Source organism: Saccopteryx leptura, chromosome 2 (assembly GCF_036850995.1).
Source record: "Saccopteryx leptura isolate mSacLep1 chromosome 2, mSacLep1_pri_phased_curated, whole genome shotgun sequence".
NCBI lineage: Eukaryota > Metazoa > Chordata > Mammalia > Chiroptera > Emballonuridae > Saccopteryx > Saccopteryx leptura.
The window spans coordinates 150,067,449-150,085,485 of NC_089504.1; the positions used below are offsets into that span (position 1 = coordinate 150,067,449).

The 18,037-nt window shown below is 40.0% G+C and overlaps 1 protein-coding gene across 1 annotated transcript; it reads right to left on the bottom strand.

Moving 5' to 3' along the window:
- Window positions 1-246: 246 nt before the first annotated feature.
- LLPH (LLP homolog, long-term synaptic facilitation factor) lies at window positions 247-15,457 on the bottom strand. Its single transcript, XM_066369064.1, has 3 exons — window positions 15,335-15,457; window positions 5,293-5,501; window positions 247-3,918 (listed from the first exon to the last, which is right to left on the bottom strand). The coding sequence occupies exons 2-3, from the start codon at window positions 5,492-5,494 to the stop codon at window positions 3,740-3,742; spliced, it is 381 nt and encodes a 126-aa protein (XP_066225161.1). The 5' UTR covers window positions 5,495-5,501; window positions 15,335-15,457; the 3' UTR covers window positions 247-3,739.
- Window positions 15,458-18,037: the final 2,580 nt, after the last annotated feature.

Sequence of the window (18,037 nt, forward strand, 5' to 3'; positions counted from 1 at the left end):
ATTTCACTTATAATAGTCTACAGGTCCATCCATGCTGTCACAAAAGGTAAGATTTCCTTCTTTTTCATGGCCACACTGTATTCCATTGTATATATGTACCACTGCTTTTTTATCCCAGAGAGAAAGGGGGATGGAGGTGAGGGGGACAAAGAAGGTGGAATGGGAATGAAAGAGTCTTTGCATGGGGTATGGGGGCGTGATGCAGGGGGTGAGGGTGTTATATTGAGTGGGACACTTGAAACCATGTAAACACAGTAAATTAAGAAAGTTTTTAATTAAAGAATAACATTTCATATATAACACAAATATGCAAAGGTGCACAATGTTGGAAACTAAAGCAAATAAAGAGGCAGAACAAAAAACAAAAAACAGAAAAAAGAAAAAGAGAAAAAAAAAGTGACTAAAACCACTATTTGATTCTTAGAGCTATATAGTTCACATTTCTTCTCTGATTAGTAGCTTGCACACCACTGATCTTGGGCTTCACTTTTGGGATGAGGTCAGTGCATTCTAATGGAGTGCTGCTTAGGGAACCCCAGTTTTGTTTAGACCCAAAGATTTGAGAAGGGTTCAATAAATCATTACTCTGCTAAATCTGTTCCCTACCTGACCCTGAATTTGCACCATGGACTAAACCAAAAATATATACTCTACCCTACCACTACCTTTCTTTCTTAGCAAGTTTGCACATCCTTTAGAAACAGTGACACTCTAAAATTGTAGCCTCTGAGCCTTTCTGAATTTGAATCCCAACCACCCCGGTTTTAGCTGTACGTCTGTGTACCTCAGTTTCCCATGCGTAATAAAGATATTAATACCCAAGTCATAGATTGTTGGATGAGTTAATACTTTGAAGAGTTTAGGGTTAAATAATTTCAACAAAAGTCTGACATATGAAGCAACAAATGAAAGCGATTTTGACTATCCTTAACTATTTTAATTTTAAATTTAATTTCTTAAAAAGAACAAAAAGAAAATGTTGCATTCAATTCAGAATGTGATTTAGACCACTCAGCCTAATTCCAAAAAATGATTTGGAGCTTAGCTGCAGCTCCATCTGGTGGTTTTACAGCAATTCCCTGGAAAATGTGTTAAATAAAAAGATGACAAATTTCCAAAAGAACAATCTTTACTCACTTGAAAGAGTAAAGGATATTGCTCTATTTTTTGTTTGTTTGTTTTTGAGAGAGGTTGGGAGAGAGAGAAACACAGGAACATCAAGCTGTTCCTCTGTGTGTCCTGACGGGATCATAGCAATCTGATAAACTGGCAATCTGTGCGCTTCGGGACAATGCTTTAACTAACCAAGCTATCCAACCAGGGCTTAATATTTTAACTGATTTTCAGAGACAGAAAGAGGGAGAGAGGGGAGGGGGAAGGGAAGCATTTGTTCCACTCAGTCATGCATTTTTTGGTTGTTTCCCATGTGTGTACCTATCAGGGATCCAACCCACAACCTTGTTTCGGGAAGACACTCTTTAACTGAGCTAATGGGTGAGGGCCACTTTTTTTTTTTTTTCAGAGATAGAGACAGGAAGGGAGAGAGGCTGAGAAGCATCAACTCGTTGCTCTTTTCTCTCTAGTCGTGCATTGATTGCTTTTTGTACCTATGGCCTCGTGTCCCTTTGTTCAAACCAGCATGGGCTTTTCACATAGTGATGTTTGGGCTCAAGCTGACGAGCTTTGGGATCACGTGGACTATTTTCCTGCTCAAGCCAGTGATACCTGTGCTGATGAGCCTCTGCTCAGAGTGGGTAACTCCTGGGCTTCAAACCAGAGACCCCAGCATTCTGGGCCGATGCTTTATCCACTGTGCGACCACCAGTCAGGTTATACTTCTTACCTTAGAATTTTCAGGGATGAAGCAATGAAGGAGTGATCACACCCTGCACTCATTTTTGATTGCCAGTCTATACTTCCTGCAAAAACTTGGAGGTGGGAAATCTTGCTGGCAGTACAGTCCACCAACTCAGTGCCTAGATGGACCATCACAACCTAGAGTCATACAATTTGTTTGATTTTCAGAAGATATGGGACGCCTGAAAACACGTTTCCCAAATAAGTTTTTTGATTGTGGTGCTTTGATTTTCGATTTTAAGTTAAATTGACTGGACAAACTTCATGACTGGACAAACTTAAGTGAACATACCTGCATCATTATGAGGCCTGGATGAAAGCTGAAAGCAACTACTCCTGGAGTCAAGCTAGAGGTTGTCAGCCAAAGGAAACAAGAATATATCTTAGGCATTGGCCTCGGACCTCAAATTGAAGAAGACTCAGTTAAAAAAATGTTCTGTCAATGTTACCAACATATAAATAAGCACTAAGTGTGTAACATCACTAATACACATTCCCTATAGAAAAAAAGGTAAATAATTTAGCTAGTTTATTTAGGCTGCTACTCTCAATGCCGAAACTGGATGTTAGCATCTCTTTATTTTATGAATAACACTTACTTTCTTACCTTTGTTGTTCATAACTATACAAAAAGGTAAAAAAGGCCATGAATGACATTTATTTTCCAACTCACATCTTCTATTAGCTTCTTTGAAAAAAATTATTTTATTTAAAAATTATCCATTAACTTTTTGATGAACTAACCAGAGTAAATTGAGAAAATTCTATTATATAACATAATTTTAAAGATTTTACTGGCATTAAGCTTTATAGATTCAAAACTAAAAGACTGGGGTCATATCCTACTTATCTCTGTACTCTGCCCCAGCGTAGCAGTTTGCCTGGCACAGAATTTGTGTCCTGACGACTAAGTGACCGTATTTTAATAGACCTCCCTTTCAACTTGGGTTGCCTCTGAAGTTAACAGCCTCCTTTGCCCATAAGGGCAGACACCTTTGTGCTGTTCCCTTTGCCCCCAGCCCTGGCAGTCTTTGGTACACAGCAGGCACTCAATAAATATTTGTTGTTCTAGTGGACATACAGTGATGGTTAATGTGAGTACTGTGAAATTTCAGAGGGAATACTAACTTTAAACGGCTTAACTAAAAGTAAGAATGAAATTAGTAAACCATAGCAAGACAGACTGAAAAAAAATAATTTCAGTATACGTACTAACATTTCCAACAATATATACTAGTCCTCTGAATACTAGTTTCAAAGAGTCAAAGTTAAACAAGTTTCTTTATTAATACAATACTAAGCAATTACTTTTTGTTATCTTCAAGTTGGTAGCATTTCCCAAATTGATGTGATCATAAAATGTATATTTTCACCATGCATCTGGAAAAACCGATTCTGAGAAATATACTCTTGGAAATGTTGTATTATATTAGGCTACATAATATAAAGACCGATATACATTTTATTATGAATTATACAAAACCAAAATTCTAAACAAGTACTGCTTATAAAATCCACTGACTTTACATTTTAAAATAATACTATATAATTAGTTTTCTTTAAATCTGAGTTAGTAAAACATCATACATCTTTACTAATACCAAAAACAACCATGGCCAACCACATTAATACTTGATAGAATTTTGATGTCTGATAATCCTTGCATATCAGAAAGCATTCAATTAAAATATCATTATAGCTTTCATTCATCAAAGAAAATATTCAAGTTCCCAAAACAAATGTGAAGAGTTACATTGGGTTTGAATTGAAGAAAAGGTCCAGTTAAAATATGGAAACAAAGTTTTCCTTTGGTGGAAGCTGAAATCAGTGTACATATTCTAATCAAAGATCTGTCACATGTGGCATCTTCTGTTTCAGAAGTCTACCAGGCCAAGCCCTTAGCTGCCTTCACTGCTTTGGCTTTGTTCTTCCCCTTCCCTTTCTCTCGCTTTGCCTTCAGCCTTTTTCTTTGCCTTTGGTTCATCCATATTGGGTATTGTCCATGCTGATCTAGAAGGCTCTTTTTGTTTCTCTTAATATCAGTCTCCATTTTCATGTCATCTGAATAAAAAATGGAAAAACTATTAATATTCACGAATGAAAAAAAACACTCCGTAAAAAAGTATATTAATGCAATGAGAACACAAAATGTGAAAGTGGTTTGAAACTACAAAAGAAAAAGATCCCTTATTTGTGTACTACTGTTTGACTAACACCCCGGAAACTCCTTACAACACCTTCAGTGGAATCACACACATGCTACCATGTGTTCCTACAACCATGAAAGACATAAGAAGCATCTGTGAGGAAAGGAACATCACTATTTGGCCACCAAGAAACTTTCTAAAGAATGGTATCACGATTGCCCTTTGGAATAGTAAAGGTTAAAGAAGAACCATTTAGGATATATGAATTTGGGTTACTGCATTAGGGATTAGTATGTGGTTTTGAGCAAATGTGAGTTACAAGAATATGTCTTAGATTAAGTGCCTTCTTGAGCACTTAAATAAGATTGTTGAGACAATAAGAAGTGTGTATACACTTCTAAAGGACAGGCCTCAGAAGTGAGTGAGTTGATTAGGAATGAATGGCCACTTCTAATGATGTGAACTTGGAAGTGGAGTAGCAGTGAACAGCAGGCTTTAGATGACAGAGGTGGACAGAAACAGAGAAGCACTGGGTATATCCTGGGCAATCACTCTTTTCTTTCTAGATAACATGCAGACATGCAGCTCTCCCAGAGATCCAGCTCTCCTAAAAGGAGACTTGGCGTGACGCTCAGCACAACTACGCTGTGGTACATCCATCACCATCCTTATTTACTGTGAAGGACATACCCAGAATATCCCTCCCTGGGAACTGACAGGGTATACAAGCTCTTCCATGATCTCTACCACCTGACATTATATTAATTCATTTACCTGACTTACTTTCTCTCTCCTCCAAAACAATGTAAATTCCACTAGAATGGAGGCCATTTCTCTGATATTCATCACTGTTTGCACAGTACTTGGAATAGTGTCTGGTATTCAAAAACTAGTTGTTGAATGATTACTTTAGGTGCCTTTCTAGGAGAGTAAAATGAAGACTTCCTTGTATCCTGCCTAGTCCCTGACTAAATTGCGTACCTTCCAACAAGGATGTCTAGGGTAGCCTATTCCTGTAGCACTGTTTCTGAGACAGTAAGGTTACTGTATAAGCATCAAAGACTCACTCTGCATATACAGTAACGTGTGCCCATTCACAGGAACTGGCTATAAAATAGTTTAGCACAGACTCTCTAGTAACATTATAAACCTTCAACAAATAATGTGGGCGTGGCAGGAGCTTTGTAGGAATGCACATGTAAGAATGAATGGAAGACAGGGGAAAAGGAAAAAAGAGTTACCAAAGGAAATTGACAATTTCTTTTTTTAACAAAGCACATAAACTTACCCTTTTCATCTTTCACCACACACTGTTTCTCTTCAGAATGCTTGGGAACCACCACAGTTGCTATCTCTTGAACATCTTTCATTAAAACATCAGTATCTATTTTAAGAATACTTTGAAGTCTGCTAAGTTCCTTAGGGGCGTTCTTTTTTCTCTTTTCAGCACGCATCTTCCTTTTCCACTTACTCCGTAAGCTTTTAGCCATATTTTATCTGGGAAGATACATAATCAAAAGCAAATATTTACTATCAAAAAAGGGCAAATGGGATGACGTCAGAGTAATGGCGGAGTAGGAAGCGATAACGATAAATCTCCCCCAAAACTCAACAAGATCTTCAACCAGAAACAGAAAAACCTATACTTGGAGCCTCCAGATGCTTCGCAATACACCCGAAGGTATGGTCGAGTGAAAAATTGGCTAAATATATAACCAAACCCCGAAGGAAATAGGGAGTAAGAAATGCTCTGCCTTCCTCACTAACCTAAACAGGGCGGCTTTCTCTGGTAACTGTGAATATAGAAACTGAGGCGGGCAAAGGGGGTGAATAGATCCAGGCCGCAGCACAAACGGCCGAACCAGGCTGTGGCACGGAGATCCAAGCCGAGGAAAAACTGATCCTGTGGCAAGCCGGGCAATACAAGCTAACCCTCGCGCCAAACCCAAACAAAGAAAGACAAGCGGGGCAGCCATTTTACCCCATCTCCTGGTTGGTGCGCAGTTAGTGGGCGAGAGATTTCTTCCTAGGCCCCGAGAGTGGGTGCCCGTGTTGCCCCACGGAGAGACAGAGTCAGAGGCCTTTCTGTGGACCGAAAGCAGAATCTCTGGGCAGCCCCAGCGCCCTGGGAAAGCCGTGCACGGGAGGGAGTGAGAACTAATTCCAACGGTGGAAATTTTCCGTGCTGGGGGGTGTTTCACTCAGAGCGAAACGAGGCCGGCCTCATATCCTGGTCTGCGCGCGCAGATAGGGAGTGAGCGATTCCTCCGAGTGCCTCGGCAGTGCGCGCCCGTGTTATCGCACAGAGGGGCAGAGTCAGGGGCTTTTGTGTGGGCAAAAGTGGAATCTCGGGCCGCCCCAGCACCTTGCAAAAGCTGCGCACAGGGACGGAGCCAGAGCGAATTCCAACGCTGCAACTTTTCCATGCAGTTGGGGGTTTCACTCAGAGCGTGAGACTGCTGGCCAGATATCCTGGTCTGTACACGCAGCTAGTGAGTGAGAGTTTCTTCCAAGCGCCCCGGAAGTGGGCGCCCACCTGTGTTACCGGACAGAGTGGCAGAGCCAGAGGTCTTTGAGTGGGCGGAAAGCCCGCCTGATTATGCTAGTAGCTCTGACTGACTGAGCCTTACCCAGAGCCCTGTGCTGAGTGGAAATAGAGTGGGGAGTTGCCAGCTCTTTGAGCCTCTTACTATCCAGGCAGAGGCAGCAGCAACCCCATAGCTGGATTATCAGGCTACTAATTGAGGAAGGAAAGACTAGGAGAAAGGCTCCAGGAACACGGACTCTCTCACTGTCGGAGCCTATAAATGCTAATGAGCCTCGACTGCCAACGAGACTAAAGCACAATACATGACATTGCCATAGAGACTTATCAACTGCAAACCTCTACCTGAGCATGCCAAAGGGGCAGAACCCGGGGTACAGAGTCACCAACCAGGAAGAGGGAGAGAAAAGAAAAAGCAAGAAGATAACCTCTCAAAATCAAGAATAATCTGCAGACTTTATAACCTATCCCATTTTATTATATTTGTTCGTCTGTTTCTCTTATCTTCATTATTGATACTTTTTTTCCTCCTCCAATTTGGCCGATTAACTCTCTGCCGGTCTTACTCTCTCCTCTCCTTGAACTACACTACCCATAAGTGTTACATCTCCCATTATCTTTTCTCTCCTCTTCCTTTCTCTCTATGAGGGTTGCACTCCAAAACCCTTAACTCTCTCTCTCTCTCTCTCTCCTTTCTTTTTTCTTCTTTTAGTGGTTCCCTCTTTTTTTTTTCTCTCTCTCTTTCTTTTCTCCCTCTATATTAGTTTCTTCCTTTCTCCTTTACATCTCCTCTCATTCAAACCTCAATAACAAACAAATTCTCTTATCTGGGACTCAAACTTATGTTTGTGGCATTTTGGGGGTTTTTTACTTCACCTTTTTAACTCACTAGCAGTGCTCCCATCCCTGGCTCTCCATTTTATCTAGTTCTTGTTCCACTAAATACAATAGTATTTTTTTAATTTGTCCCCCCATTTTTCTGTTTTCCTCTTATTCCTCTCATCATAACTCTTAGACAACCAACACATAAAAGCAAATCACTTTATTCTTGACCCAAATTTTTTCCTTATTTGCTTTTTGTGGGTCCATACCCCCCTCCTTTTTTTTTCTTTTTTTTTGCCCCTTTATTACTTTTCCCCAATTCAGGCCCTCCATCACAGGCATTGTTTGTTATAATTCACAGTTCACCACAAGATTTTCTCAAGAAAGAGGGGAGAGGAGAGGAGAGGAAAAAAGGAGGGGGGGAATAATTTCCTTTTTTTTTTTAATTTTTATTTTATTTTATTTTTCTTTATTTCATTTTTTTTTTAAAAAAAACAACTCTTTTCGATTTTTTATTTTTTTAAACTTTTTATTCTATATTAAATCTCATTAATACTATCAACAAAACTACCCTCAGATGCCATTACGGAAGAGAAAATCGAATATCATGGATACAAAAGAAAGAGAGGTAACACAGCTAGATGAGGAAAAATCTATGGAGAAAAAATTTAATATATTGGAGACCTTGGAGCTAAATGACAGAGAATTCAAGATAGAAATCCTAAAAATCCTCCGAGATATACAAGAAAACACAGAAAGGCAATTTAGGGAGCTCAGAAAACAACTCAATGAACACAAAGAATATATGTCCAAAGAAATTGAAACTATAAAAACAAATCAAACAGAGATGAAAAACTCAATTCAAGAGCTGAAAAACGAAGTAACAAGCTTAGCTAATAGAACAGGTCAGATAGAAGAGAGGATTAGTGAAATAGAAGACAAGCAACTTGAGGCACAACAGAGAGAAGAAGAAAGAGACTCAAAAATTAAAAAAAATGAGATAGCCCTACAAGAATTATCTGACTCCATCAAAAAGAATAACATAAGAATAATAGGTATATCAGAGGGAGAAGAGGGAGAAAATGGAATGGAGAACATACTCAAACAAATAATAGATGAGAACTTCCCAGAGAACTTCCCAAGCCTGTGGAAAGAACTAAAGCCTCAAATTCAAGAAGCAAACAGAACACCGAGTTTTCTTAACCCCAACAAACCTACTCCAAGGCATATCATAATGAAATTGACACAAACCAACAGCAAAGAAAAAATTCTCAAGGCAGCCAGGGAAAAGAAGAATACAACATATAAAGGAAGGCCCATTAGATTATCATCAGATTTCTCAGCAGAAACTCTACAAGCTAGAAGAGAGTGGACCCCAATATTTAAAGTCCTGAAAGAGAGGAACTTTCAGCCATGAATACTATACCCATCAAAGCTATCCTTCAAATATGAAGGAGAAATAAAAACATTCACAGATACAGAAAAGATGAGGGAATTTATCATCAGAAAACCCCCACTCCAGGAATTATTAAAGGGGGTTCTCCAATCAGATACAAAGAACAAAAAAAACCAGAGCCAGAAGTAAAAGCTCCAAGAAGAACACAATAAAACCAAATTTAAACTGTGACAACAACAAAAAGAAAGAGGGGGAGAAGATGGAGATTAACAGTAGCAAAGGACGATGGAGTGCAAAAGTACTCACAAAATAGTTCGCTACAATGAACAGGGTAGGGACCCTTTTCATTACTCAAAGGTAACCACCATTGAAAAAACCACCACAGAAGCACATGAGATAAAAAAGATAGCAACAGAGGAAAGATGTATGGAATACAACCAAATAAAAACAAAAGATAGAAAAACGAAAGAGAAGGATCAAACAAGACACAAAACTAACAGAAAGCAAGATATAAAATGGCAATAGGGAACTCACAAGTATCAATAATTACACTAAATGTAAACGGATTAAACACCAATAAAAAGGCACAGAGTAGCAGAATGAATTAAAAAAGAAAATCCAACAGTATGCTGCCTACAGGAAACTCATCTAAGTAACAAGGATAAAAACAAATTCAAAGTGAAAGGCTGGAAAACAATACTCCAAGCAAATAACATCCAAAAAAAATCAGGTGTAGCAATACTCATATCGGATAATGCTGACTACAAGAGAGGAAAAGTACTCAGAGACAAAAATGGCCATTTCATAATGGCTAAGGGGACACTGAATCAAGAAGACATAACAATTCTTAATATATATGGACCAAACCAAGGAGCACCAAAATATATAAGACAGCTACTTATTGATCTTAAAACAAAAACTGACAAAAATACAATCATACTTGGAGACCTCAATATACCGCTGACGGCCTAGATCAGTCATCCAAACAGAGAATCAACAAAGACATAGGGGCCTTAAACAAAACACTAGAGCACCTGGATATGATAGACATCTACAGGACATTTCATCCCAAAGTGACTGAGTATACATTTTTCTCCAGTGTACATGGATCATTCTCAAGAATTGACCATATGTTGGGCCACAAAAACAACATCAGCAAATTCAGAAAAATTGAAGTTGTACCAAGCATATTTTCTGATCATAAAGCCTTGAAACTAGAATTCAACTGCAAAAAAGAGGGAAAAAATCCCACAAAAATGTGGAAACTAAACAACATACTTTTAAAAAATGAATGGGTCAAAGAAGAAATAAGCGCAGAGATCAAAAGATATATACAGACAAATGAAAATGACAATACGACATATCAGAATCTCTGGGATGCAGCAAAAGCAGTGATAAGAGGGAAGTTCATATCACTTCAGGCCTATATGAACAAACAAGAGAGAGCCCAAGTAAACCACTTAACTTCACACCTTAAGGAACTAGAAAAAGAAGAACAAAGAAAACCCAAAACCAGCCGAAGAAAGGAGATAATAAAAATCAGAGCAGAAATAAATGAATTAGAAAACAGAAAAACTATAGAAAAAATTAATAGAACAAAGAGCTGGTTCTTTGAAAAGATCAACAAAATTGACAAACCCTTGGCAAGACTCACCAAGGAAAAAAGACACAGGACTCAAATAAATAAAATCCAAAATGAAAGAGGAGAAATCACCACGGACACCATAGATATACAAAGAATTATTGTAGAATACTATGAAAAACTTTATGCCACTAAATTCAACAACCTAGAAGAAATGGATAAATTCCTAGAACAATACAACCTTCCTAGACTGAGTCAAGAAGAAGTAGAAAGCCTAAACAGACCTATCAGTAGAGAAGAAATAGAAAAAACCATTAAAAACCTCCCCAAAAATAAAAGTCCAGGCCCTGACGGCTATCCCAGCGAATTTTATCAAACATTCAAAGAAGACTTGGTTCCTATTCTACTCAAAGTCTTCCAAAAAATTGAAGAAGAAGCAATACTTCCAAACACATTTTATGAGGCCAACATAACCCTCATACCAAAACCAGGCAAGGATGGCACAAAAAAAGAAAACTACAGACCAATATCTCTAATGAATACAGATGCTAAAATACTAAACAAAATACTAGCAAATCGAATACAACAACATATTAAAAAAATAATACATCATGATCAAGTGGGATTCATCCCAGAATCTCAAGGATGGTTCAACATACGTAAAACGGTTAATGTAATACACCATATCAACAAAACAAAGAACAAAAACCACATGATCTTATCAATAGACGCAGAAAAGGCTTTTGATAAAATACAACACAATTTTATGTTTAAGACTCTCAACAAAATGGGTATAGAAGGAAAATATCTCAACATGATAAAGGCCATATATGATAAACCATCAGCTAACATCATATTAAATGGCACTAAACTGAAGGCTTTCCCCCTTAAATCAGGAACAAGACAGGGTTGTCCACTCTCTCCACTCTTATTTAATGTGGTACTAGAGGTTCTAGCCAGAGCAATCAGACAAGACAAAGAAATAAAAGGCATCCATATCGGAAAAGAAGAAGTAAAGGTATCACTTTTTGCAGATGATATGATCCTATACATCGAAAACCCCAAAAAATCCACAAAAAGACTACTAGAAACAATAAGCCAATACAGTAAGGTCGCAGGATACAAAATTAACATACAGAAGTCAATAGCCTTTCTATATGCCAACAATGAAACAATTGAGAACGAACTCAAAAGAATAATCCCCTTCACGATTGCAACAAAAAAAATAAAATACTTAGGAATAAACATAACAAAGAATGTAAAGGACTTATATAATGAAAACTATAAACCATTGTTAAGGGAAATCGAAAAAGATATAATGAGATGGAAGAATATACCTTGTTCTTGGCTAGGAAGAATAAATATAATCAAGATGGCTATATTACCCAAAGCAATATACAAATTTAATGCAATTCCCATCAAACTTCCAATGACACTTTTTAAAGAAATAGAGCAAAAAATCATCAGATTTATATGGAAGTATAAAAAACCCCGAATAGCCAAAGCAATCCTAAAGAAAAAGAATGAAGCTGGGGGTATTACAATACCTGACTTCAAACTATATTATAGGGCCACGACAATCAAAACAGCATGGTATTGGCAGAAAAATAGACACTCAGACCAATGGAACAGAATAGAAAGTCCAGAAATAAAACCACATATATATAGTCAAATAATTTTTGATAAAGGGGCCAACAACACACAATGGAGAAAAGAAAGCCTCTTCAATAAATGGTGCTGGGAAAACTGGAAAGCCACATGCAAAAGAATGAAACTGGACTACAGTCTCTCCCCCTGTACAAAAATTAACTCAAAATGGATCAAAGATCTAAACATAAGACCTGAAACAATTAAGTACATAGAAGAAGACATAGGTACTCAACTCATGGACCTGGGTTTTTAAGAGCATTTTATGAATTTGACTCCACAGGCAAGAGAAGTGAAGGCAAAAATTAATGAATGGGACTACATCAGACTAAGAAGTTTTTGCTCAGCAAGAGAAACTGATAACAAAATAAACAGAAAGCCAACTAAATGGGAAATGATATTTTCAAACAACAGCTCAGATAAGGGCCTAATATCCAAAATATACAAAGAACTCATAAAACTCAACAACAAACAAACAAAGAATCCCATAAAAAAATGGGAAGAGGATATGAACAGACACTTCTCCCAGGAAGAAATACAAATGGCCAACAGATATATGAAAAGATGCTCATCTTCTTTAGCTATTAGAGAAATGCAAATCAAAACGGCAATGAGATACCACCTCACACCTGTTCGATTAGCTATTATTAGCAAGACAGGTAATAGCAAATGTTGGAGAGGCTGTGGAGAAAAAGGAACCCTCATACACTGTTGGTGGGAATGTAAAGTAGTACAACCATTATGGAAGAAAATATGGTGGTTCCTCAAAAAACTGAAAATAGAACTACCTTATGACCCAGCAATACCTCTACTGGGTATATACCCCCAAAACTCAGAAACATTGATACGTAAAGACACATGCAGCCCCATGTTTATTGCAGCTTTGTTCACAGTGGCCAGGACATGGAAACAACCAAAAATCCCGTCAATAGATGACTGGATAAAGAAGATGTGGCACATATACACTATGGAATACTACTCAGCCATAAGAAATGATGACATCGGAACATTTACAGCAAAATGGTGGGATCCTGATAACATGATACGAAGCGAAATAAGTAAATCAGAAAAAACCAGGAACTGCATTATTCCATACGTAGGTGGGACATAAAAGTGAAACTAAGAGACATTGATAAGAGTGTGGTGGTTACGGGGGGAGGGGGGAATGGGAGAGGGAAAGGAGGAGGGGGAGGGGCACAAAGAAAACAAGATAGAAGGTGACAGAGGACAATCTGACTTTGGGTGATGGGTATGCAACATAATTGAACGGCAAGATACCCTGGACTTGTTACCTTTGAATGTATGTATCCTGATTTATTGATGTCACCCCATTAAAAAAATAAAATTATTAAAAAACAAACAAACAAACAAAAAACTATTCTTGGAGAATCAAAAAAAAAAGGGGGGGGGGCAAATGCTTAGAAAACCAGATCAAAAGGTATCTCTAAAAAATACAAACAAATGAAAGGTAAAACTCTACTGTTCGTGATTTATGATGGCTTAATGTGCAACTTATATGAGAATCTACATGGCCATATACAGCTATTAAACAATTAAGTACACCAGATCAAAACTCCTGGTGGTCACTGGTAAATCAAGCCAATTCTGAAAATTCCTGCAGTTTCCATACTACATGAGGAAATTTAATTTCCCCCAAAATGCAAAGAGCATCATTGCCTTACATTTACATAATAACTTACAAATCATAAAATGCTTTTATAAGTATCTTTTAACTGAATCTTGATTTTCCTCAGTTCTGCAAGGTGCCCACACAAGTCATCATTATCCACCACGTCAAGTCAATCTAGAGATTTCAAACTTGTCTGTTTCCATTTACTTTCTCTCCATCCTTCTATTCCCAGCCTTAAACTCTCCACAAGGTGGTTAGTGCAAGCTTTAAATAAACTGAGAGCAGACCCTGGCCGGTTGGCTCAGTGGTAGAGCGTCGGCCTGGCGTGCGGGGAACCCAGGTTCGATTCCCGGCCAGGGCACATAGGAGAAGCGCCCATTTGCTTCTCCACCCCCACCCCCTCCTTCCTCTCTGTCTCTCTCTTCCCCTCCCGCAGCCAAGGCTCCATTGGAGCAAAGATGGCCCGGGCGCTGGGGATGGCTCCTTGGCCGCTGCCCCAGGCGCTAGAGTGGCTCTGGTCTCGGCAGAGCGACGCCCTGGAGGGGCAGAGCATCACCCCTGGTGGGCGTGCTGGGTGGATCCCAGGTCGGGCGCATGCGGGAGTCTGTCTGACTGTCTCTCCCCATTTCCAGCTTCAGAAAAACAAAACAAAACAAAACAAAACTGAGAGCACATGACTGCCTTTCTTTAAATGACTTCCCACCTCCGATATTCAAGATCTACAAGGTTATTTATGACCCGGCCCCTGCTTCCTTCATCTTCCATTTCATGCTCCATCTCACTGTCCAACACCAATTACATCTTTAAAAAGTCCAATTAGTGACAACGCAGGGACAGTGGGGATAGGATGTGGAGTAAGAAAGGGATTATAAGGATATTAGAGTTTAGAAGGAAACTCTTGAGGGTTATTTATAACATATTCTGCAGGGTTTGTATACACGTACCAAACCTTACCTTACACAGTTTAAACGTGAAGTTTATTGTGTTGATTATACACCAATGACGCTATTACATATTGTGTATAATAATTAAGATGTGACTCGGGTGGGGAGGGGACGTCCCTTACACGGGCTTCCCTGTGCCTGAGAACTGATCGCAAGGCTCGCCCCTTCACCTCAATTACTCAGAAAGGGCTTCTCTGACCTTAAGCTTCCCTCCTTTTATTCTCTGTGATATCATCCTTTTCCTTCCTTTTAAATACTTGTAACCGTCTGAAATTGTTTAGTTTGTTTTCTGCCATCCCCGGTGAACGGCTGAGCTCCACCAGGCAGAGGCTACATAGGTCGTTTTCACCGAGAGCTGCCCCAATACGTAGCTCTTCGCACACAGCAAGGGTTAAAGACTTGTTCAGTTAATGACTAGTGGAATAGCTTTTTTTCTGGACGCCAGCAATCACAAACTCGGTCTGTTCCCTTGTGTTTTACACAACCAAAGCCCTGCACGCGACGGGGACCGAAGGGTTCCCTACACAACCTTGAGAGCCGAGGTTAGGCGAAGCAAACCTGAACCACCAAGGAGCACCCCCGCTCGCAGTGAGCACGAGGAAGCCCGAGGGCCGCCACCCAGGCCACGGGAGACCGCCTCCCTCAGGGAGGCTTGGCTCTCTGGACGGCCTAAAGCTGGTTAGCGAGGGGCCAGGTTACGGACGAGCTTTTCTGCGAGAGGCGAATACTGCCCCGAGGCCCACGCCCGCTGGGCACCCACTCACCTGAAAAGACCCACCATTCACGGCGCACGTGCTTACGTCGACCCCAAGTCCGCGTACTTCCGCCTTCCGGGCCGCCCTCTCTGCTCCCTCCCGCCCCCGGGCGCGTTGCACGCCGGGAGCCTGACGTCTCGGAGAGCCTAGAGACGGGGTCACGGGGAGCTGGGCGCGGACCAACCTCTTGCTTCGGTGCGAGTGCAGACCGCGGACCTGGCAGCCTGGCTCTTCCCTGTCAGGTTCCCATGTGGTCGTTGAAGAATGAGGAAATGGGTCCCCGGCGAGGTTGGGGCGCCAGCCAGGCCTGCTTCTCGAGCGTGGCCCGGTAGCCCTGAGATTGTTGCTCAAGGAGGGAAATTGGCCAGCTGACCCTGGCTGTCAGGTAGGGAGCTCCCAGCCAACCTTCGGTGCTCGTGGATTTCCTTAGACCGAGCCGTCCTTGTACAGGCCGATTGAGACCATCTTCATTTGCAGTCCTTAGGTTTCCCCATCCTGAGTGGTCTCATGGATCTATGCATCTGTCAAAACTTATCAACTTGTACACTGCATATATGTGCAATTTTTTGTATGTCAGTTGTACCTCAAAGCTCTTACCAAAAACAGCCTTTCCCATCCCAAAGACAAGTTCAAAGGGAAAAAATGGATCAAACTAATTCGGTACAGCCATTGTTTACCTGCTAATTACCGTATGCCAGACAGTGTGCTAAGCCTGCGTCATGGTCACATTGCACATTGGTCACTTAACACCAGTGCTTTATTGCACACAAAAATTAGAGGATCAGAGAATATGCAGATACTCCAGTACTTTAAGCCTTTTAGTGCATGTTCACCAATGAAATTAAAATTGGTTTTGCATCTCATTTGCATAATCAAACAACTGAGTCGTCCTTTGCTTTTCTGATGTTCTTGTTTTAAAAAAATATGCTTTTTTTTGCTTCATATTCATTTTGAAATATCCCCTAATTTTTGTGAGCAGTACATTTTACGTACATGTGCTCCTAATAACAGGCTTTGGAACCAGATAGGCCTGTACTGTGTTTTTGGTTCCAACACTTCCTTGTGATGTTGGTGAGTAATTAATGTCTCAGAGCCTGGATATCCCTGTCTATAGAATGAAGCTAATACAACCTAATTGATCCTAGGTAGGTGATATGAGCTCAACACATAGTAGCTCATCATTTTTCCATTATAATTCAAACAGAACACAGTACTATCTGTCAGTGTTGTCTTTTTGAGACTTAAAACCTACACCAAAAAGCAAAACAAAACAGGAAATGAATTGTCTTTAATGATGGCCTAGTGAGTTCTAGGGAAGTTCTTTCTGAGACAATTTGAGGGTACCTTTTTCTCTATAAATTTGTGTTCTTTTAGAAACCTTGCATCATATGGAAATTACTAAACTCATGATGTACCAAGTTCTCTTAACAGAAGCTGAAAAAAGCTAACATGGTATGCAAAAAAGCATGCCTGAGATTTCTTTAAATTCTTATAGAGCAAGTGTTTCTATTTCACATGTTAATTATATTAGAACTTATTAGAACTTAGCCACTTCCAAAAAAGTATGTTTATACTGCAATTTAAATTAGAGAAAGCTCACTTTTAGCTAGTCCAAATTGACTGCACCTTGCTTAATATACCAGGCCACTTTTGAATAGACATGTGGCACCAGAAAAGAGGGAGAAAAAATTTATGAAAATGTCTTGGTGTTAAATATATGCCATAATTCAGCATTTATTGAAAAAACCTCTTTCACCTAACTTCCTCACCAGTTTGTATAAAAGCAGTTCTAACAGAATGGTTAAATGACCATGGTATGTTTAAGAATCCTTAAATCATCCTGTTACCCTTACCTGGTGGTACCCTTTTATCCAGACATTTGAGTATGTACCCTGATAGGCATTATGCTGGATATACAAAGATGAAGGAAACCAAACTACAATTTTCAGGAAACTTGAACCCCTGATGGAGGGACAAGTCTTAAGGGTCAAAGTAGACGTTGCTTCTTTTTCCTTCACAGATCTGACAGAGCCTATGAAACTGGAGGCACAGAGGGTAGCACTGAATACGTGACAGGAAGTGGGCTGGTTCTCCATCTAAAAGGCATACTACACTATAGACATCAGCCAGTGGCGCCCCTGAGTCAGGCCTCTTCTTTTGAATCCCTGATCTGAATAATCCCTTAGTAAAACTAGTAAGACTTCTGGGATTCAGATGGTGACTCCATGTTGCCCAGGCCCTAGATGACGAGAACTTCAAGACAAAGCTCTGCACAAAAATGAAACAACCTAAGCTCTCAGCTATTCTAAAAAGGCCCACAGCTGGCTGTGGTGGACACCACTAATGTCCAGAAGTGCATCAAGTGACTTGAAGCCAGGTGTGAGGAAAGACATGAAGGCGGGTAGACAGGGCCTGCTGCACCTCTTCCCCCAAATTACACTCATTGAAAAATTCTCAGATACTGCTCTTTCCCATTTTTCCTCCACCTCTCTGACTACATTTTGTACCTTCCACCTGGAGTTGCTGGTCACTCTTAAGTCCTGCTAATTCCACTTTGTTAATATTTCTGGGGTCTGCATATTTTCACCTTTACATGTGTAATGCCAGTGGCTGAGGCCAGGCAGGTTCATATTGGATTTGGCAGATGGTAGAGAAACTGTGGAGCCAGAAAGCGGTAGGCCATTCCCATTAAGAGTCTCCCAATGAGGGATG

Excerpts from the sequence above, each read along its gene's own strand:
- LLPH (XM_066369064.1), bottom strand. The coding sequence starts at position 5,494 with ATGGCTAAAAGCTTACGGAGTAAGTGGAAAAGGAAGATGCGTGCTGAA. Across the intron at positions 3,919-5,292 it reads TGTGGTGAAAGATGAAAAGG|ATGACATGAAAATGGAGACT; the intron begins GTAAGTTTATGT and ends TTTTTTATTCAG.